A 22170-nucleotide genomic window follows, 5' to 3' on the forward strand; every position below is an offset into this window, starting at 1 on the left:
TCCGATGGACAGACGTACTGCTGACGCAGATCTACAGAACGAGATAAGCGTTTCGAGACGATGCAGGAATGTTCTATGGCTTACCTCATATCTAAGCTTCAGGAGCATCGTCCAACTTCGACAACATGATTGTGAAGGCTTCGATGGCTTCATCGTAGCGTTGCGCGCCATGCAGCACTGTGTGTGTCAACTGGTATCCAATATGAGACGACGGATTGAGTCCAGTGACCTATGCATCGCCGAAGTCAACATGGGGTATGAAATCGTAGATGTCATCGCACCTTTTGCATGTCGAGGAGCGCATCCTCCCATAGCATTTCCCCCAACTTTGCCTTACTGCGATTTGCTAAGGTATCGAATGTAGAATTCAGGTCAATCGCCGTAGAGTATAGGTCAATAGCCTTGTCGTAATCGTTTGGCAGACGCAAGTATGGTCTCTACCAGGCATGGGCACACTAATAGATAGTGGATAAGTTGTTAATGAACAATAAGAACGGGAGCACATACAATGTAGTCGAAGTTCGTGCGTACGTATAACGATGCCCTGCCAGTGCACGTCGACAAAAACACTTTCAAGAAACACGCTAAATCACAACAGAATGAGAATTTTGAGCAAGATATGATTGAACTGTACTTACCGGAACTTCGAACTTTCTCTGTGTGATCAATGTAATCGATACGAAATGCACGCGAGACGATGGTAAGCGCGAGACGATGCACTGATTGTAACAGAATGTCACATGGTCACAACTGTGACGGTACTTAGTACTGTCCAAAAAGACCGAACTTCAAAGCTTCACTCGCGAAACACTCATCCTACCAGTACAATACAATGATCAAGATCAATTTGTCGATCCGATTGACACGGTGCAATACAACTCAAGTGTATGCGGTGAGTGCCACTGCTATCTGCTCGTTGATCATTGCTAAATAGATGTTAGCGATATGCGCGATATATCCAGCATCCTGACTCGCCACATGGACCACAAGCACATTTGGGGCGGGGGCGAAGGGGAAGGACTCCGAGTCAACCGGAAGTAGAGGTCGCGGGTGGTGATGCGGAGGTCCCGCTGGGACTCGGACGTTGGGAGACGTTGAAGGAGAGGTTCAGAGCGTTGTGCAAGATGTGAGCCAGGGCATCCGGTGAGACTCCATGCGACGATTGTCGAACTACAAAACTCACGCATTCGTATCGATTTGCCATAGATATCCCAATCTTCGTTCTGCTGAATGTTAAACATGTTATATGAGTTAGCAACTACACATCCTATAACCTGTATACGTATAAACTCGATTTTCATGGTCCCTCCGTTGCTGCCTCGGTACTTGAAACCGGTGGAGAGTCGATTCGCGAGGGAATGTGATGACATGGACCCCGCGATCTTTTCTGCGTCACGTTTGAAGACTTGTTTGTTTTTGGAAATATCGAGAAAAGGTTTAGAGACGGTAGACGTATTTGAGATGTGCGCTTACAAAGCCCTAGCTCAACGTGTCGTTGGCTCGCGGGCTCGCCTACTCGTGGAGCGTCCATCTAGTTCAGGCTCTGTTCAACAACTGCCCATCGACAATAACTCGGAGTCAGGGTTGTACGATGCTAATGATTTAGCCTGAATTGAGATAAAGGATCGACTGATGAGAGAAAACAGAGCTAACCTTGTGCATTTTCTATTCTGAAACCTTTCAAATCTCCGATGTACCCCGAGAGAAGATGCAAGAAAAGTATAATAGGCCGACAGAGGCGCTCAGTAAACGGCCAGACTCAATATAGACAGGCGCCCTTCCAGCCAAGAGTTTCATAGGCGCATGTCTAATTAGTAGATCCAGCCACATGTGCATTATCTGGCGTAGATGGCGTCATAGACTCCCCAGATTTATCGTAATCAGGGAGCTCAGCTTTCATTTGAATTCGGAGAGCATGCTTGAAGACCAGTTGTATGACAATATCTTCCTCATGCCCGAGTCAAAGTGTCTGGAAAGTAGATGAGCGAGATCGTAAGTGAGCGAGATTGTAAGTTACCGAATATCGCTCCCACCCCAATGTAAATATACTATGCCAAGTAACCCGTAATCGGTTCCAATGAGATATCCAGATCCATGGACGGACCACAACACCCTCGCCTTTTGTTTCGATATAACTATGCAGATCGCGTGAGGGATGTGAGGAGACATGGTAACCAGACCGTTTACACCCACAGTTAATTGACTTTGCCAACACCTATCGCGGGAAACTGTTAAACATAGGGTGTTGCACGCGAGACGAATTGCATACCTGGAGAATGATCATAATAGCGAACAAAGTCACGGTTTACCCGATACAATCAGTCTGCATGAAACTGAATGTCGCCCCCGACCCCCAGAGAAGGTATCAAGGTGCTATAACGACCCATCAGCCGAGACGACAGCACCATAAAGTGATGAAACTTACCGCAGTTGCTTGCAATCCTGCTCCCAACGATGCAGAAGCCTCAGATCGGGTGCAGGTTATGGTGATGCTGCATGAATAAGAGTGTCATCCATTTGTCACCATCTATATGAGCCAAATAGTGACCATGATTAGCTATCAGGAGTGCATTGAAACTTAAGGATGTACTGAAGATATTGCCTGGGTAGTCGTATGATCATGCTCTTTGCAATCAAGAGCCCGTGAAAGCTCAAGTTGAAGGACCTCTGCGTTGCGGCAGTTCTCCCAATCAAGTGGTGCCCCTTTGGACCTGCCACTTTGACAGTGGCAGTTCCGGGTGGTCAAGAGGTAATTGAAGAAAGTGCAAATCTTTCTCCACTGATCTAGCAAGCAAAATAAAATTGGTCAATCATGACTCGGAGATGGTAGATAAACTATAAAATCTCACAAAGCGGTCACCACCATGACAGTCCATCAGTATGATAGCACAACGAAGAATTTACAAATACAACCATGAATAATAAGGATGGGTTTCACTTACTAAGGGTAGAAAGCCTGAGTAGCCGTCACTATCATGGGACACGGGGCCAGCAGACTGGAGTCATCCTGCACACAGGAAGATAAACAATGGTAAACAAAAAATTGCACCACCTACCGAATAAGAACCCCCCCTGACAAGTTATAAAGGAAATGATATTCCCTGATTGAATGAATTCGAAAGGGTCAGTACATAATGTTGATCGGCTGTTGGAACTAATATCAGCCTGAGTGAGGTTGGATGTGCGTGCCAATCGAGAAGAAAGGTAGGAGTAGCGACTGCAGCCGCATGTACAACAGCGCTGGTGAAAGTGTGACATGCCGCTACTAACGGTACTTTATTAGACTCAGATGGGCACGGTATACCGTACTCACGATAATGCACTGGCAACAGTAAAGAAAATTGAGCTTATAGTACAGTTTCTATCTCGTGAAGACTTAAGGCATTGGAGTACAGGTACGAGATTTGGAAGGAGCTTTAGAAAGAGACATAATCGTAATCGTCGTCACCATCCTCATCATACCCGTCACCGTCACCATTCTCTATAGCTCCTTCATCCAGTTCTTCATCACTACTAAGCTCCTCCTCATCACATTCTTCTTCGTCCTCCGAGTCCAGGTCATAGTCGTATTCGTGGCCATCACCATTACCTGCCTCTTCACAGCCCGCGTCGCCCTCATTACCTTCAATTACATTGTCTATAGAATCGGTCAACGCCACCGATACCGAGCCCAGGCAACCTCTGATGATCTTCCGCAGTGTTGCAGAATGTCCAACACCTAAGTGATTATACCGCATGAACATATCACGATCGGCGAATCTGGCTCAAAATGTGAGTGTTAATATACCACTGGAAGATCTGTGCTTACATCCCAACATAATATTCCTCCCAGTCATCCAGCTGTTCCCCAGGACGCGCCAGTGATTTTCCATGGCGCAGGGAGCTTATGCCACGTCCTGCGGCGAATGCAGGGATCAGATGTGCCCCTCGAATTACCTGCCCAGGATCCAGGAAACCAAAGGCATCGCGGTCGGACTCCTCCACAAAGCCAATCTTCGGAAGACGAGCATATTTACTGCCAGATCTATAACTCTGTACGACTGCCAGCCATCTTACCCAGAGTACCTCGAGATGCCGCTTCACTGGTTGACCCGCATTGGTGAGCCATACCTCCATATGGTAGATACCCAATACTCGGGCATACCAGTAGGGATGGCTGGGAGTTGTCTCTCCTGAAAGAACCATAACATCCGCGTGAGTTCTTGGGTTGATCATGTCGTACTCGCGCCTCAAGTCGTAGGTCGTATAGTGCACCTGCATAGTCTGTACGGAATAGATCGTGTTATTGGGAATAATGACAGAATTTCGTTCTTCATCCATGAACGTGTGGTCGCAATAGCTAACGTCTAGCTCCTGCAACCTATAGATGATGTGATCCCTCAGTCTGGGAACAAAATCCTGACCGTTACTACGATAAATGATCAAGTGCCGCCAAAGTAAGATATGACTGTTACCTTAAGGGCAGGATCACCGTTATTCTCTCTGAGAAATGCAAAAATATCGACTGGGTTGTTCCGAGTGATCGCGATATAGTGATGATTGTCGTAGGATGCCGATGGGGGGGCATTGGATGGTGGTTGGCTGCTAGAGGATGAGATTCCTCCAACTTCTGCCACTCGCCGTAATACGCGGCGTCTGCGTTCATGTTTGGCCAGCTGCGCTGGTGTATCTAATTTGCTAGTGAGCGGATAAAAGGCCTTCAGTGCTCGGTGAGCAAGTTCCCCCTGATACAACTTAATTTCGGTGCATAATGTAGTGTAGACCGTACGTACGATTTGAGTGGTGAAGGAATCCGTGGTCCCGAAGAGCGTAATGGTTTTAACATAATCCCCCATGGCGTGAAATCTATAAGTGCCCATGCTGAACTTCTTCGCCCTTGGCCCGTTTGATTCCGGAATGACGCCGCTCGCTTCAGAATGTTGAGCAGCTCTTCGTTGACGAGCTGTTCTTTCTTTGGGTAACTCTAAAGTGTTGAAGGCCGCACAAGTGCCGTCTCGAAATTTCCGCAATATGCGAGACAGTTTCTTGAAAGTTTCTTCGAGAAAATGTAACAAGGACTCCGAGTGCATCCTAAGCTTCGCCAGCGCATGCCATTCTGCGAATCGATACAGCAGAGATTGTACGAGCGCATTATGTTCAGCGGGGAACAGCCCATCAAAGACAGGGATCGCACACTGGTAAAAAAAAAGAGCTGTCAGCGGATCAAATGTCAACAACTAGTAACAAAGAAAAACCTGTAAAATGTCCTCAAAATCACGCGCTGCTAATCGTTTCATCTCAGATGTGTTGTTTGAGAACTTGCGAATTACGCCGTTGCCAAAGGTCGGGACCTGTCGAAACCTGCAAGGGAGTGGACGCCTATTAGCAAACAACAATATAGCTTATGAGGTCCTCGTACCTGCTGTCGAGAGCCACGACAAGCTCACTACCGCGAGGAAGGGCGTGAAGGAGCCTGAGGAGGTGTATAAACAACGCCTTCCAGGTGCCCAGTTCGCACTCGTGCATGAAGTCGACTACAAGCATGCGGAATGAGTCGAGACCGAGCGGTCTGAGTTTCTGGGCGAATTTATTCTGCGAGTAGACTACGTGAGCCGATAAGAAAATGTGATGAAAGTAATCTCACCTACCAGGGTAGGTACCCAAGAGCCTTCTCCAAGGGTGTGCTCTACCTTGACACCGTCTACTGTATTTCCGTTCGTGTAGATAAAAGCACGAGCTTTGAGTATCTTCGCCATCACATACTCACGAAGATTGGCGACACGACTTCTCATGTCCCTCGAAAGCCCAAGAAAATTAAACAGGTTTTTGGGTGTCAGACAACGAGGGCACGGACACAAGCCCATGTCTTTGATAGTCGCGATTAAAACCCTGTAAATTTACGAGTGATTCAATGTTTTGATAAGGTCCATGAGGTAATGCACTTTTCTGGATAATCCGCGGAATACGTGAAAATTCGGGGAAAGACCCTCCGAAAAACCCCGTCAGCACATCTCAAAACAATGCCGTGCTGGTATGCAGACAAAAAATCTTCATCTAACAGAATGTCCCAGCAGGAATGGAATAACTCTCTGCGGCAGTGGGTATGCAGAGACGCCATGCCCGTTTTCGATATGCCGGACAGTCTACTCAAAACGTCTTTGACACTGTCAGGAAGCTAACGTTTACAGTAAGTGTAAACACGCATGCACATTCAGAGGCACGTACTGAAGGTAGAAACCCGACCAGGTGACACGCCCCTGACTTGGGTGATGATCGGGCGTATTTTGTCAAATTACCGAAGTACATATACAGAGGCCAGGCTTTGGCAGTCCCAAAGTTTGCTAGATGAGTAGCATCGGAGAAGAACATCAGACCGGCGATGACATGTTCTAGTGAACATCCAGGTTCCTTTGGAAGCCTCTGAATCTCGTCTTGAGCTTCTAGCCAGGTATCCGAGGTATATAACTCATCGTAGATCCGCTCTTTCATGGCCGTCTAGAGGGTCCTTCCATAACCGTTTGAAAGGGAAAAGATGATATGCTCCAGCTTGCACAGTCTGCAAACGCCGCGCGTATGACTTCAATGAGAGGTCGATAATGGAATCCGTGGATAGTATAAGGTAGTGGGTCATCCTCGCTTGTCCTCGTGGGGATACTAATGGTGACGCCAGTCTGAACCCAGTCGTCTGGGAAAGTAACTCTTTTTCCACTCTCATCCATATCCAGTTCTCGCAAGTTCTGTCTTACCGAGAAGTTCTCAAAGTCTTTGCGGTCGAAATCATCCGCTAGAATGACATCTTTGACTAGGTGCGAGACTTTGTTTTCCTGATAATAAGTTGCCCCCAGAATGCATCCAGGACATAAGTCGATAGACAGACATGTTGGGAAAAGGGTAAGGCGGCGCGAAGACTTTTGCTGGAGAATCAGCCTCTTGAGCACTAGCCTTCGGAGATGTTCTGGCAAGTAGTGAGGATTGAATCAACTGATCTGGTTCAAAGGAAGGACGACGTGGATAGAGCCGACAGAGGCCAAACGAGTTGAAGGTGGACTTGAGGGTGTCTCTTAAGGTTAAAAGAACACGTCGAATTCGGGATCAGGGCAGGTAGTGAAGCTGTTTGTGATGATGGAATGCCTGCTCTATCGGAATGATTAAGATCGTCCGGCGAAGGCCTGATATTATCGAGATATCTCGGAATTCGTCCCATTGGGAGTGCTCGTTCATCTGAAATGATAATAAGAGTAAGTAATTGGTAGGTACCTCAGAGAATCGTGGCGCCCAAGCCTGAGGGGGCACGAACCTAAATCATGGTTAGTGCAAGAACCACTCCCCGTCATCTCAACATCAACTTGATCAATTTGGGGCTGTCTCCGAGCCAAGGGTGTGCTGTGAGTCTAGCACAGGAATGGACGCACTGCATAAATCGCGAGCTACAGAAATTGGTCCAAGGAGTCTGCTAGGAGTAATCGGTTTAAGATTTGGACGGTCCCTCAGTGCGGCTGCATGTCCAACGAAAGAGATTCTGCGCCCCTGCCAAATTTGATGATTTTTAAATACAGGAGGTTCAAGAAGGAGTGACTCGCCACGACTGGTTCACCAGTGGCGTTTGCTTTGGAAAAGCGTATCAACGCCTCCTTTGCGCGATCTTGTCGTTTCCGACTCGCGAGACTATTGGCTCTCTTGAAAAAACAACAGGATGCGCGATGCCTACTCAGTCCCCGATTGTCTGTGGTCCTCTCCCAGGAGCAGCCCGGAGCATTGCAAGACACCATCAAAACAAAGAAGAATACACCGATACAAACTTGAAGCGCTTTGGAAAAGCGCATGGCAGTTTTGAGCTAGCTAGTACCGTGTTGCCAAGACTGCCTTTCAAGTTCAAGTTGCAACTAGTAGTACCATGGACAGTTGGACTCGGATGTAAAATTTTTGAGAAGTTGGCACCAGGATTATGGTGAGAAGAAGCCAATGATCGGTACGTATCAAAAGTCACTACTCAAAATTATACAAAAAATGTGACTTGTCTACTAGACGAAGCAAATTAATATTTCAAGCGTCCAGCGTTGTGATTTCTACCAATAAACAGACATGATTCACTAGTACTACTGGTATTGCGAAGGAGTTGTAATGGTACAAATGGCAATATCATATAAGATGCAATTGAGATATCCATCTCAATCGATCGTCTATGCTCTGGACAAGCTCTAGAAGCATGTAAATGATCGCAAATAATGCCTAAGGTAGCACATACCAGCTATCCGCAGAGCGCATCTCTTTGGCATCATTTAGGATGCCGAGTACAGCATCCGTTCGACGAATAGAAGTCCTGATACTGTCGCGGACTTCAGTGGGACAAAAACTACCTAAGGCGCCACGACGGGACAATGACAGGCGTTGATGAAAAATTTCCATTAAATACTGCACTTCTTGCTCGGCCTTCGAGAAGTCGCGTTTTGAATCTTCACACATGGAGCGAGCAAGAGCTTTCCCCCTCTCGAATTCCGAGACTTCCCAGCACGCGGCATGGTAGTTCATGCGACAGCGTTCACGAACTGCTTCCAGGTATTGAACAGCACAAAGAAAGGAGTTTGTGCCAAGTTCTCCCAGAATCTTCAAATATGTATCCCTAGCCTAAACATGATGCAACTCATCAGAATTAATATGAATACTTGAAACAACGCTTACATTCTCGTTGATGGTGCCCGATGAATCATCGACTTCGAAAGGTCTGCCTACCAATCGATTAAAAATATGTTGGTCTTCAAATCGTGTGGTCCAACGGGGAGGATCGCAGTGTTTGCTCTGAGGAGAACTTGGAGTCCGCAGCTCAACTCCGTTAAACGGACTGTTGAGGTCACGGAGCGAACTCTTCGAATTGGGTGTCAAAGGGAATATATCGTCATCTGTGTCGTTGGCTGCTGTTGTTTTCGTATTTGAGTATTTCTCCCAGTGACATATAATTGTTAGTCTTTCATACCTGATCCTGTTGCAGAAACTAATGAGGGAGAGCTTGGAGTAGAACTCGAATATTGGCTGGGAGTTCCAGCAGTGGGAAGATAACAAGAGTGAGGAGGCGTGGAGGGGAGTTTGCATGAAGCTTCAGCTTCAAGCTCGTTACTGGAAGATGGAACCAAGTTGAAGTTCATAATTTTCAACTCGTAAGGTCACGGGGATCCTGGAGATCCTAGGTTGAAGTGCTACGACGGTTGCCGTGCGTGAGGTAAATAGGCTCTTCGGAGTTTGAACCTCCTGGAACTCGTGCAAAGTGAATACATACCTCTTATCGCCTCACACCAGTACATATCCTAAACAGGAATGAGCTGAGAGGACCTCCTAGGACCTAGGTTTTATAATTAGAATATAGTTCAAACTGAGAGCAGAGATAGCTTTTTTGTATGATTCATTGTGCTTTGTCAGCCACTTGACGTATAGATCTACTTCAGCAGCCAACGAGAGAACCAAGTATAGTACTACCTCTCTGCTTTGCCGAAACGGAAATTGTTTATTGTTGCAAACCTTGCTGGGCGAAGTCGAGCTGCACATATTAAATTGGGAACCTCACTTTACTAATCCGGGAATAACTTAGCACGTTGAAACTCACTTTACTAATCTGGAAATAAGATAATTAATGAGCTGCTGGAGGCTATGCATACCTCAGGGAGCATGTCCGTATGGCGTCAGAACTTCTACCCTACAGCAGTACGTCACTAGTCACATAACCAATATAAAAGCTCACCCCTTGAGGTCTGACTCATCTAAATCAACTCCGATCCTCTAACACGATGTTTGATCATGCCCATGCTGATGCATGGGGCAGTGACTCGGATCAACCCTCCATGCTGGTACTTGATCCTGTGACCAGTGATAAGGGGTCGGAATATCCGAGTAAATCCGAGTCACCCGAATCATCAACCGCTGTCAGTGTTCCTGTCAACAAGGAGAAGACTGAAGCTCGCACCTGAAATGAAGAGCATGCGCTAGCCTTGCCTCTGAAGTATCAACTTGAAGAAGTATGAAATACTCATTCAAATGTGTTGGTTGCAACATGCTCAATGTGTCTTCAACAGAAGATCCTAGTCAGCACTTGCTTGGACAACCTCTTGAAGATGTCTGAGTCTGCGTCGGAAAGTCAGGCCTGGCCCGGGGAAGCTGCCACAATGACTCGGAGGACTCACAGGGCAGTAAGTATTTGCAGCCGCATTTTTTATTTCGTTGTACTGACTCGAACTCACAGAGAAGACAGCTGGAGCCGATCCCAACTTCGCCAGTTGTTCGGACGTCACAGTAGCCACGGTGCAACGTGAAGCTCAAGATTCTTGCACTGCTAGTACTAGTGCTACCAGTACCCACCGCCAGACTCGCAAGAGAAAGGTTGCACTCGCAGGGATCGACATCGTCGACAAGGAGAACTTGAACATATTTTCGAATGCCACCCCGGTGGCTATTAAGCGTATCTGCCGGGAGAAAACCGGCACTGATTGGCAAACCGTCCTTGATGTTATTGCGTACGGCGAAGAACGAAATAGGCGGCAGAATCAAGACACGGCAAGTACCGCGGAGGAAAAGTAGTTGAGAGAAAAATTACTTACGAAGTTTGAGTAACTTTTACTCGGAGTTTATTGACGGACCATCCAAGTCAATAGTCGTTTGCATAAGGATCGACAACATGTGTTTGCATATATTTGTAGAGCGGGAAAATAGTTGTGTTGCTGTGACGTATCACACCTCTGTGCCATGTATTAGAAGCTAGACACGAAACATGTTCATGAGTCAGTGTTTGGTTGGAGCACCAATGCACGTGACAGACTGGTGAGACGGCGGAATTCCTCCCTGTTAGACACAATGTATCAATATATGACGAACCAGAACCTGAGATTCAAACATACTGCCACAGAGGTGAGATATGTCCAAGCTTGCGCGGCATTGGGCGTGTCATAACCACCTAAAGCCTAGATGATGGTATGCGGGAAGATATTCTAGTAAGTAGCATCATACCTCCGCCAAGTAACATTTTTTCCCTTGCCATTCGCGGATGATGCGATGCATGCACCAGCCGAGCGAGCCTTAAGGACCAGTTGAGGGTTGCCATGGGATCACCCGCTAGGCCATCTAAGCCACACTGAACTATAATGAAATCAGGTCGAAAGATGTCCTTGACATGTTCGATGATAGGCCAAATGCGGAGGAATGTTTTGTTGGGTGCACGAGCTTTGAGTGGCACTGATAAAGTGAAAGGATCGAAGGCCGGATCATCGACGTCCGGAAGGGAAGCGAGGGGGAAACAAGGGAAAAATCCTGGAGCTGCGTGATGAATAGATAGTGTCTAAAAAGAATTCTTTGGGTCATATATTGTCAATGATTCGAGGTGCACGCACAAGAACTTGAGCAGCAGCTGTGGAACCGGGTTTGTGAAAAGCTTGTGACGCTGCATCTGGAAAATGAAGGTCGAGGTCGAGATACATCGAGTCACACGTGGTTTCGGTATTGTTCGTTTGAGGAAAAGAATGGCGAGAACGCAATCAGCTATGTAACAAAAAGCTGAAGCCCATGCTTTTTTGGCGTGATGTCTGCATATGATGACACTGAGATTCCAAGGAAAGTTCGCCATAAACTAAGCGAGCACTTACCTTCCGCCATCCCAACAAATGGCTATGTCCGAGATATCGTTTCTAGTCGCAGCCGCCCCGGTCAAGGTAACTCCAGCGACTAGTGTGATGTAGTCTTTGATTCCATGAAACATGGGGCAGTCCTACATAATGATACATTGACAGGTCGTGAAACGACACAATCTGTTTGGTATACGCACGTCTTCAAGCCCACACTCTGAAACTTCTAGCAGGTTCTGCACATCGCTTGATTGATTCATGACATATTCGAGATAGTAATCACGACTCACAAGTATGGTAACCCAAGAACTCCTTCTGGCCAGCAGGCCGTGGTCGCACAACCAGGAATCGTTGGGACTCTTGACCAGTGCATGTTGCCAGAAGTCCATATGCGTGAACAAGTGAATAGACGAAGAGAGAACGGTTTCTATTGGAAGGTACACGTTGCCACGGTGGTGCAGAATATGCGAGAGAATGGATTAGACATCACCCAATGACACACAATGGATTCGTAGATACGCGTGCTCACTTTGACTAGGTCTTCTGAGAAGATGTAGGCACGGGTCTAGCATGCAACCCATTGGATTAGACATCCGATGAGTCTACTAGTCTGTCACGGCGGCCCGACGTCACGGTAGTCAGTACTAGTCACGTACCTGGCAGTTGGCAAAATCGGAGTGTACACTGTAAATACTGCTTCAATCATCTTCTTTCTTACATAGGTTTCATCAACAACACCAATTGAAAGTCACGCTGGTATACGAGCAAGTACACCAGCCCGTCTATAAGGCAAGCCAGACGATGTATTTTACAAAGATGATGCGGCTTGCCACCCGTCTCGTGGGAGACATGCACGTGCGCGTGAATTGTCACGGCGTGATGGTATTTTCAGTTAGTAGGATCTCGCGCGAGGACTCAGGCTCAATTTTTTTTCTCAACTTCTGTGGGTGAGAGTCCTGCTATGGCTGGAGGTCTCCGTGCGAGCTCTATGACCTCGCAGAAGTACTATAATAACTATATCATCATCTGCCATGGCTTGCTCCTCGTTTGGGCATAAACATTTCCCCTTCCTTTACGTTCAACCTCATCACGAGTCTTCCCGACTCTCAGCTGGAAATTAATATTCCTCAGGATGAGCCACACCAAGATGAGGCCTACAAAGGTGTTCACTCATCTCCCTCTCGCGTTCCAGTCAATTTTTTTGACCCAGTTGGTGTTAGCGAACTTAAACGCACAATGACATCACGTTCCACACGTTCTCAAGTTAATCATCGGGAAAGCTCTCGTCGCGGAAGTTCACCCAAGCCTCCTATGCCTGCCTCAGCAAAGGGCATCGACACTCCAAGTTCATCCTCTGTGATTCCAGCATACGATGATGATGCTTTCGATTTTGAAGTCACGCTCAAAGACCTCGTCAGACGATGAGTTCCGCCATAAAGAAATTAGTTGCGTTTGTTGATATATTACTAGTCGTGGCGAAGAGTCCATTAAGGGCCGCGAGCTTAGCGTTATGTTCAAGGATCTCCGTATCGTCGGTGTCGGTGCACATGCCTCTTTACAGCTCACCATCGGTTCTATGCTTAATCCTGCTGCCATCTTGAGGAACACTTTGGCGATGCGCAACCAGCCTGTCAGGGATATTTTCTCAGGATTCGAGGGTATCGTTGCGCCTGGTGAAATGCTCTGTTAGTCGTTTTAATGAACTAACGTGAAGTTAAATTTTCGCGCTAATCACGTGTTCGCGACAGTAGCTCTCGGACGACCTGGTTCCGGTTGCAGCACGTTCCTATTGCAAACCAGTGTGGGGAATACCATGCTATACAGAGCGAAGTATGCTATGACTTCTTCACCCCCAAAGATATCGCAAGACAGTATCGTGGAGATGTGATCTACTGTCCTGACGATGATGTCCACTTTCCGACCTTGACTGTAGAGCAAACCTTGTCTTTCGCCATCAAAATGCGTACTCCACATGCTCGGTTCATAGACCAAACCCGTGAACAGTTTAATCGTGATGTAGTTGATATCCTCGTGCGCATCTTCGGTCTTCGTCATGCGCGAAACACTGTTGTCGGTGATGCTGCCATTCGTGGTGTTTCAGGAGGCGAAAAGAAACGTGTCTCGATTGCAGAAGCACTGTCTTGCCATGCCCTCATTGGCGCGTGGGATAAGTGAGGAGGTAAAACATGTTCATACGATGACAGTCTTACATCAGTCGGATACATGGGATATCGGGACCCACGTTGAAGACACAGTCGGCTGGAGTCTGCTGGCACTAGCCGTGGTCATCGCCAATGCGACTCTTCGGTGAGTGATGTCACCTATTCCAGACGTTCAATACTTATCTAGGATGTAGGGGGATTCCTGGCAGGATTCGTTGTTCCCCACGAAAGCGGTCTTTGCTATCGCACTAATGGAGAAGCTCGAATATATGGTGACGATCATGTTTTGCCTCTGGTATGGTATTTGAATTGCCACGTGTATGAGACTAATATCTTCACAGTACTTCGCACTCTCTGGCTTAAATACTAACCTTGGATTGCTTGACAACGGTCAGTCCTGCCAATCATAACTCGCATTGATGAACCTTTGCAGCAGGCATCACTTGGGGATTCACTTACGCAATTATATGTGTGGACTCTTCTGGAAAATTCACTGCATGTACGATCACCACACAGATAACCGGAATGAGTTGGCGAGGGTCAAGCATCGTCAGATCATTGAATAGCTTCAATGCTGCCGTACGACTCGAGGCCCGGGAGTACTAGTATACGACAACGTGCACACCCGGAAATTGGCTAGCAATCGGCTTCGAGCTGAGCTTGAGAACAAGGGTCTTGCCAATGCGTCTGCTATTTTATGTGCATTGTCTTCTTTTTCCCCGCTCCTCTCCGACACCAACGTCACGGTGACTCGGATAATTGAATATGTACAGCCCTGTGCACATCATGATTTCATAGACTTGGAGCGGAGATCATTGATCTTGTGGGGCTCGCTCAAAGCCGTTCGTATATTAGGGAAGTTCTTACGTGTTTCATCACATTAGTACTTGCATTAACCTGTTGCAGCAGATTTCGAACCAACTCGAACTTAAAATTGCCCCAAACCAGACGGCCAAGCCAGCCCGTCCCTGAGTTTTCATGACTATCGTACTGTTCAAGTGGTGCTACTGGTCGTCTGTGAGTCTTGATGTTGGATTCTGCAGGTAAGTGCGTGCTCGGTCACGATTTATCACGGTAACATTAACGCTGTAGATCAGAGCCTCAAGATCAGAGCCTCACATATGCCGTCAGTCACTTGTTTGAATCTTCCGGATCAACGCCTTGTTAAAGATAACCTTAGTTGCCTATTTGGCGTATATTATGTTCAATCCAGTATGCCGCATCCCATAGGATGGATGATAGCTTGGACAAATATCAAGCTACTCCAACTCGAAACTTAGAATCTTTAAGCCTTCGAGTGACAATGTTCGCTAATTGATGAACCTTGCGAAGGGGGTTCTTGTTCGGTCCGATGCGCATCGCCATGGAATTTCGAGTTGTTAGCGGCCCAACACATCTTATTACGACTCTTACCTCAATTTTTCAATGCAGCAACCCCATTATCAATAGTGGTAGAAGGTAATTTAAAAGTCGCCCCAAACCCTCTGGGCTGGCTACCGCAGCGTAATTTCAAGGTGAATTGAATCTATTATTAAATCGTGCCGATGCTGAAAGCCAAATCAGGAATCTCCCAAATAGCGCCCGTACCTCATGGTTCGGCCTAGCGGCTGCAATAAAACTTATATGCTGCCACCTGTCGTTGCATCGAAACTGCCACTAGATTCCAATGCACTCAGGCTCGTACGATGAACAGCCCCTTGACACTTTTATTGACACATCTAATGATAATGTCCGCCAGAGCAGCCATTTCACCTATCCCCTCGCTGCTAGCTCTCAGGCTGACTTGGGCTACCAGCAGTCCTTATCCAATGACACTCAGGCTGTTTTGTTTTCCCATCATGACTCGGACTTCTACTACCGTGGCGACGTTGTGAATGCGCAAGCGAGCCATCAGATTTTTCTCGCAGACTCTCAATCTTCGAACTCACTTCCAAACCTCAACGTCGTCAATCCGTCAGTGTCACTCCTCCATGACCCGTTTCATTTCGCCCCTAGTAATTCACAGGCAGGGTATCATCTGATTTACAACTCTTCTGCTCCTTACGCGGACTCCGGGCCACCACATTTGTATCCTCCTCAGTACCTTTCCGCATTTCCTCCTCCCATCGTGTCCGTTGACGGGATATCTACTTTGACACCAGAAGCAGAAGATATTCAGCCTCTTCAAATTGGAGAGCCACCGCTGCACCTCAACGGGCCACTACCTCTTGGAGATTCGTTCACTGTCGGTGAGCCTCCGCCTCCCGTTCCTGGTCCATCTGGATCACGCAGTCACCAACCGCCGCAAAAACCGATTGAGATTAAATTTTGGCCCTATCCGCATGCCCGATCAAAGCTGAGGGGCCTCAGTAGCACTAAGGTGAGCAATCATGATTTACAAATCGTCAATTACTGATGACTTATCAGGGCTCTTCGGGTGTTGCCCCGCCTATGGTCCTCCCACGGACATCTGCCATCGCGCCTTTACAATACAGCGACAAGATCCGAATCCACCGAAGAATTTTCGAAGAGGCACGTGTAGCGCTCATTCGATCCGCACTCGTAAATTGTCCCTTCTTGACCGAACAAGAAAGAAAGGAGGCAGCTCTTCAAGCACTGGTTTCAACAGCAGAGGTACATGATAAAAGTAAGCCGCAGTACCTTAAAATTGACGGTGTCTGATACTTCCACCAGAGCATGGGAACGGATGGGCGAAAGAAAACCTACCTGCGTTCTATAAGACCTTCACAGTGCCGCCGTCCGCTGATATCACATCAGCCTGCAAGAAAGCCGCCCGTGCCGTTGTTCAATTCGGGTACAAACTGCGCCCCTCAATCTGGTCAGAAGAATCTGAACCACAGTATCAGATTGATGGGATAAAAGACCTCATTGACGACCCTTCATTCCCCTTAAAGTACATATTCGGGAATTCATCTGACCTCCAACGCGACAAATTGTTCGCATTCGAACATCCCGTGATAGAAACTGTTCTTCTCAACGCGATTCTGAAACTCGGCTATGTGCCTTTCGTCACAGAACTTGACAGCTTGTATTGCACAGCTACAGCGGCCGTGGAGTGTGTTCTAATGGAGCTAGCGGGCGGGCAGTTTGCAGTGACCATTGATTTTGGGGTAACTAATTTCAAAGCTAAGCATACATTGCTACAGAAATACATTCACGACTTCATTCTACCCAACCCAGAATTATCGACGCGGTGGCAGCAGTACAAGCTGCGCACTCATGATAGATTGATAGATATATACAACGCTAACCATAATACTCACTGATGTTTGATTTTTGTACCTGTATATAATCAAATTGACCATAATCAGCCACAAGATAATTTTATGTAAACAACTAGCTTAACTTCCGATCACAACATCTTCGTCACACGACCTCCCTACTGTCGATGGGGATAACGTTACAGTTTTCACGCACCTCTTCTTGGGTGCAGAGCTTCATGTACCCACCGCAGAAGACATCGGCACACCCGGCCGTCTTGCAGAATGAATGGACGACAGCAAAGTTGCTGTCACGCACCTAACCCCTGCTATGGGTCAGTTACTCTCCGCACAAGCGACACGTCAGATCCCATCCCTACGAAACGCATTCTTCGTCGGTGACGTCTTAACAAAGCGCGAAGTCTTCGAGTCACGTCTTCAACACGGCGGACTGACCCTTGAGCTTGATACTTGATGCTTTCGCTGTTGATGGCATGGAGGGACCGCGGCGCACTGGACGTTTTTTCTTATGGCTTGATGTGGCTCTTCCAAGGCACGTCTTCAGCACGACCGACTACTCTTCATTGTGATTTCAACCTCCATGGTGTAAGGCCGTGTGAACGCGAATCCTAAAAAATGTGAATCGGGCTTTCATTGACCTTGTTTATAGGGCATTCCCGCACTGTTCCGTTAGTTGAGCAAGAAATATCCGAAGATTGGTGAGCAACCGGTGCTTAACTGGTATTTGCTTGGCTAACAACTACCAGTATCATCTGTTGTTGAAGCTGAGGAGGAGGAAATTCTCGACGCAGCTGGAGATCCTATCAAACTTCCCGTTGACATCACACAACCTAACCCCAATGGCAAGGAATTCGACAACTTATACCTGGATATGAACGGTATCGTGAGTGATTGTAGTAAATACGTTTTTCGTGCTGACCATCCGTATGCACAAAGGTTCATCCTTGTACTCATCCCGAGGGCAAAGTACGTATACTTCGTTCTATAAATTTGCTTTACTCCCTGACTCGTCTTCTGCAGCCAGCTCCAGAAACGGAGGAGGAAATGATGCTTGAAATCTTCAAATACACTAACAGAGTGGTTAACATGGTGCGGCCGCGCAAACTTCTTTTCATGGCCATTGGTGCGCTTTACATTTATGTTGTCTCATACCACGAACTTACTGCAGAGTGGAATTAGACGGCGTTGCACCTCGTGCCAAGATGAATGAACAGCGAGGTAGACGGTTCAGGACTGCTCAAGTAGCAAAAGACAAGGCGGAAGCTCATAAACTTGCTGTCGCTGAGTGGGAAGGTACGTCGTTCTCAGAGCCAATCTATGCTGGATTTCTGACCGATTTCATCATTGCAGCTATGGGTAAAATTATTACTGATGACGAGAAAAACAAGGAATCTTGGGACTCTAACGCTATCACACCCGGTACGCCGTTTATGAACCTTTTAACAGCATCGTCACGATACTGGGTTGTGGAGAAGATGAATACCGATCCAGGGTGGAAAGATGTACGTAGTGAACGTTTCCTAGGGATCCTTCTGACTCATTTCTGGTATAGCTGCCAGTCATTATCTCGGATGCAAGTGTGCCTGGAGAAGGAGAGCATAAGATTATGGACTTCATACGCAGACAACGCACAAATCCCGGTCATGAGCCTAATACTCGACACGTAATTTATGGCTTGGTGGGTTGATTTCCCGCTATCGTGTTCTATGTTATTGACCGTATGTTCAGGATGCTGATTTCATCATGCTCGCCCTCGCGACCCATGAACCATATTTCCGAGTGCTTCGGGAAGATGTGTTTGCGCAGGACAAAGGTTCCGGGTGCCGAATGTGTGGACAAGAAGGTCACTATGCCGCTCAATGTACAGCACTGAAATCAGATATTAAAAAGCCTCCTCCACCGGAAAAAAAACCGTTCATTTTCCTCGATATCGCCATTCTGCGCGAGTATCTGGAATCCGAGTTGAATGTGAACAATACGCCCTTCCCTTTTAATTTGGAACAGGCTATTGATTTTCCGTAAGCGACAAGAGAGTGAGTATCTATGATGTGATCCGTCCACGCCTTAGAAACTTACCATATCTCAGCTGAGCAACGCCAAGACCAAGAGGCGAAACGTCATAAGATTGAAAAGTCTGAGTCTGGAGAGAACGCCACAGGCGATATTCAGTTCGCCGTTCCGTCTGCAAAACTTGGTCTGACTGCATCCACTACATCATTATCATCTCTTCCTCAACATGCAGATAATGCTTTTGCTGCCAAGGCCGACTCTATTGGTCTCGGAGCGCCGCGTAATGCTCAGTCTCTTGAAGTCGCTCCAGTTGCAGCGCAAGCGCTGTACATATTTGCCACGCCGTTAGTGACTTTCATCCAACTTTATTTTGCTAACGTTAACCATTTTCCTAAACAGGTATCAAATTGTTCAAGCGACTTAATCGCTTGTGCTAGTGTGATTTACTAGTTCCCAGTATTCTTATTAGGCAACTAGGACTGGCCTTGGCTAACATATAAAATGTGAGCTGGCTCGGGTTAGTTTTATTCCTCGCTCTCACTTTATCTTCATCCCTCAGGGACTGTTTCAGTCGTTCGCTAACCTATTCGAGTTCCTGCGTTATGTTGCATGTCGAGGGCCAGCAGGACGAGGACGACACGTCGTACGTCGACGGCGAAGGCAGCACCCCGCACGCTGAGAATCAGCAGGACCGAGGCGACACTCAGCCGCAACAATCTCAAGCAGTAGCGGCACATGTGCAAGCTCTGCAGAGACGGAAAATCGCTCAATTGGAGGAGAAGCTGGAGGCCCTGGAGTCGGGCCGCGCAGTCAAGCAAAGGTGTGGCTGCTATCGCACGCAGTATTCAGTTGCATTGCTCACCATCTGTTAGGCAAACAATCTGGTATGTTGCTAAAGGAAGAGCAATCAGGCGTGTTGTCGCCCTGTTCGATAGTATCGAGGACCTCGTCGCCGAAAACGACAGAAGATATGAGATCGAAGACCAGGAGACTACCATCGAGTAAGTATTTCGCTCTTGGATCGGGTATATTACTCATTAACGTGGTTACGTAGACAGGATCGACTTCAAATAGGTTATACTACCCTAACCAAAACGCTGCCGTGGTTCTACAAGAAGGGTTCAGAGATGGAGTACGAGGAGTACATGCACATGTTAAAGATGGTTTGTTTAATGATATTAATGGTTATGTCACGGCTGAGTCTTTGTCTAGCTTCGACAGGGGGCTGATGGCGCTCGAGGAGATGACACTTCGAAACTGAAGACTCTCGTTTCGGAATGGATCAACCGTGAATTTAAGCCGGATTTTCCTGTTGACCAAGACGATAAGCATTCCCGTGGATTCACCCATGATGTGTGTGGCAGGTTGCTCTGTCCGGCAGAGCTTGACTGGAATAACCCAGAGTAAGTAGTGGCTTCGGTATCCCGAGCCTGAGAGACAACGCTCATAGTTCACCAGAGTAAGGGCAGGCATCCGAAATCGCTCAGATGGGTATATCGTCACAGATCTATCCTTTCCCACTTACTTGTATGATAAGTACACTTCCAATCCGGACGATCTTGAGGAGGGCCTTTTCAAGGGCAAGATTCTCATTCAGGTTTGTCGTACCGGAGCAGCCTGACAGCAAACTGACTGGTGTTTCAGGCCTACAAGGCTGTGTTCACGTCTCCTTCCTCAGCAAAAGACGTCGAAGGCGACGGCGACGGCGCGGATGTCATCAGCAACAACCGACGGGCTAAGAAGTCTTTATCTGGAATCAAGGTCAAAAAACACGTAGCACAAATCATTCATTTGGAGAAAGTCACTCCTCGCTCGATCGCATATATCACATGTCAAGTAAGTTGTATTGTTCAGTCTATTTTATGATATATCTTCACTATATACTCGCAGGTGCGATTCGCACTTTCTTCAGTTACCTCCTGGCGGTCCATGGATGGCGACTTCGACTACCAACAATTCTGGCAGACCATCGTTGACTTTTTCGAAAGGGCCCCTGGTCGAGAAGCGCAGCGCAGGGTACAGCAACTTCTCGAATGGTGGACTAGGTGCGTAATTTTCCCTCCAAACCAAGCCTTGCTAGAATTCCATTTTCAGAAAAGTTTTTGGGAGGAATCGCCGAGGCGAACTTAGCGACGCAATGAAGGCCAATATGTCTGTCAACGCTCTCGTAAGGCAGAGAGCACAACGTGATGACGCCGCGTTTGATTCACCCTAGATATTACTGTGTTTCGTATTAGATCTGTTGTTTGCTAATCAATGCGATGGTTTAATGATGTTGATAAAATTAATGTTATGTGCAACTGAATAATTAGAGTGATCTCTGCCACGCGTAAATATCGCATGCATAGAGCGCAGGCTGCGCTGTCCCTATAACTTTTCAGTTTCGTGCAAACGGGCCGTCACGCATGGGAACAATCCCCAAGCCATCATTCAAGTCCTGGTGCGCGGATCTTTCAGGTTGAGTTTGATAAGATGCATCTAGATGAAAGAGCGCAGGCTGCGCGGTCTCTATATTTTTTAGCTTTGTGCCAACAGCCTGTAACAAACACATAACTGCGCCAAACGGTGACTTTGTTGTTCATCGGAGGAATTATGTTACCGGGGTCACGAATACGCACGTGCAAAAATCCTGCAGCACGGTGCAGAGATACCCAATTGCAGTGATACGTATGTAATATATAAGATGTCTATCAAATGGTAAGTGAGATATCAAGGCAAGCCATGACCCACCGTTATCAAGCCCTGAGCTAAGATGGTGAATCATGAAGTTGCAACATTGGTGCAGAGCTACAGATTCTTGGGATGCAGGACAAGTGGACTTAAAGCTGTCAGTCATTGGAAACTCATGGAAGGTCATGTGGAAAGTCGAAGGAGGACATAAATTGATTATCGCCCGCTCTGTGAACACACCTCGGCTGGTGCGCAAAGCAAACACTTCTTCCCACGGATTGCTAACCAATGTAAAGCAGACGGTTATTAGATAATCTAAGAAAAGACTAACCAAAATTCGATGTCTAAAGACGGTGGCTCAAAATTTCAAGGAGAATATGAGTTAATTGTTGCTTGCGTGATGAACATATTGTCACCCTCTGGAAGGCACTTTTTTTCAGTGTTACATGACAGTTGTCCTATGATTTACGAACACCAAGCATTTCAAACAGATGGCGTCAAAATTCAAAGCGGGATACCTATTTATTT

General features: G+C 47.1%; 6 protein-coding genes across 6 annotated transcripts; 3 read left to right on the forward strand and 3 right to left on the reverse strand.

Annotated features, from left to right (window-relative positions):
• Nucleotides 1-91: 91 nt before the first annotated feature.
• HD556DRAFT_1530522 (uncharacterized protein) lies at nt 92-1370 on the reverse strand (the record flags this gene model as incomplete). Its single annotated transcript, XM_041309455.1, has 5 exons — nt 92-229; nt 282-437; nt 508-584; nt 639-719; nt 1184-1370. The coding sequence occupies 5 exons, from the start codon at nt 1368-1370 to the stop codon at nt 92-94; spliced, it is 639 nt and encodes a 212-aa protein (XP_041154803.1).
• Nucleotides 1371-8208: 6838 nt separating this feature from the next.
• On the reverse strand, nt 8209-9119 carry HD556DRAFT_1448794 (uncharacterized protein; the record flags this gene model as incomplete). The annotated part of the gene is made up of 3 exons (XM_041307491.1): nt 8209-8604; nt 8659-8891; nt 8951-9119. The coding sequence occupies 3 exons, from the start codon at nt 9117-9119 to the stop codon at nt 8209-8211; spliced, it is 798 nt and encodes a 265-aa protein (XP_041154804.1).
• Nucleotides 9120-10743: 1624 nt separating this feature from the next.
• On the reverse strand, nt 10744-12285 carry HD556DRAFT_1312774 (uncharacterized protein; the record flags this gene model as incomplete). The annotated part of the gene is made up of 9 exons (XM_041300710.1): nt 10744-10803; nt 10860-10915; nt 10969-11274; nt 11349-11404; nt 11601-11722; nt 11780-11815; nt 11870-12006; nt 12109-12122; nt 12236-12285. 9 exons carry the CDS (start codon nt 12283-12285, stop codon nt 10744-10746), a joined length of 837 nt encoding a protein of 278 aa, XP_041154805.1.
• Nucleotides 12286-12815: 530 nt separating this feature from the next.
• On the forward strand, nt 12816-13754 carry HD556DRAFT_1448797 (uncharacterized protein; the record flags this gene model as incomplete). The annotated part of the gene is made up of 3 exons (XM_041307492.1): nt 12816-12992; nt 13072-13268; nt 13328-13754. The coding sequence occupies 3 exons, from the start codon at nt 12816-12818 to the stop codon at nt 13752-13754; spliced, it is 801 nt and encodes a 266-aa protein (XP_041154806.1).
• Nucleotides 13755-17635: 3881 nt separating this feature from the next.
• HD556DRAFT_1246855 (XRN 5'-3' exonuclease N-terminus-domain-containing protein) lies at nt 17636-18984 on the forward strand (the record flags this gene model as incomplete). Its single annotated transcript, XM_041298643.1, has 8 exons — nt 17636-17660; nt 17709-17845; nt 17899-17928; nt 17983-18085; nt 18142-18255; nt 18313-18464; nt 18515-18640; nt 18691-18984. Coding segments are annotated over 8 exons (981 nt in total), but the record flags the coding sequence as incomplete, so codon positions are not given.
• Nucleotides 18985-19707: 723 nt separating this feature from the next.
• On the forward strand, nt 19708-21187 carry HD556DRAFT_1246826 (uncharacterized protein; the record flags this gene model as incomplete). The annotated part of the gene is made up of 7 exons (XM_041298641.1): nt 19708-19973; nt 20027-20135; nt 20185-20375; nt 20431-20569; nt 20617-20745; nt 20863-21017; nt 21067-21187. The coding sequence occupies 7 exons, from the start codon at nt 19708-19710 to the stop codon at nt 21185-21187; spliced, it is 1110 nt and encodes a 369-aa protein (XP_041154808.1).
• Nucleotides 21188-22170: the final 983 nt, after the last annotated feature.

Source organism: Suillus plorans (genome assembly GCF_016647745.1).
Source record: "Suillus plorans strain S12 chromosome Unknown HD556scaffold_79, whole genome shotgun sequence".
Taxonomy (NCBI): Eukaryota; Fungi; Basidiomycota; class Agaricomycetes; order Boletales; family Suillaceae; genus Suillus; species Suillus plorans.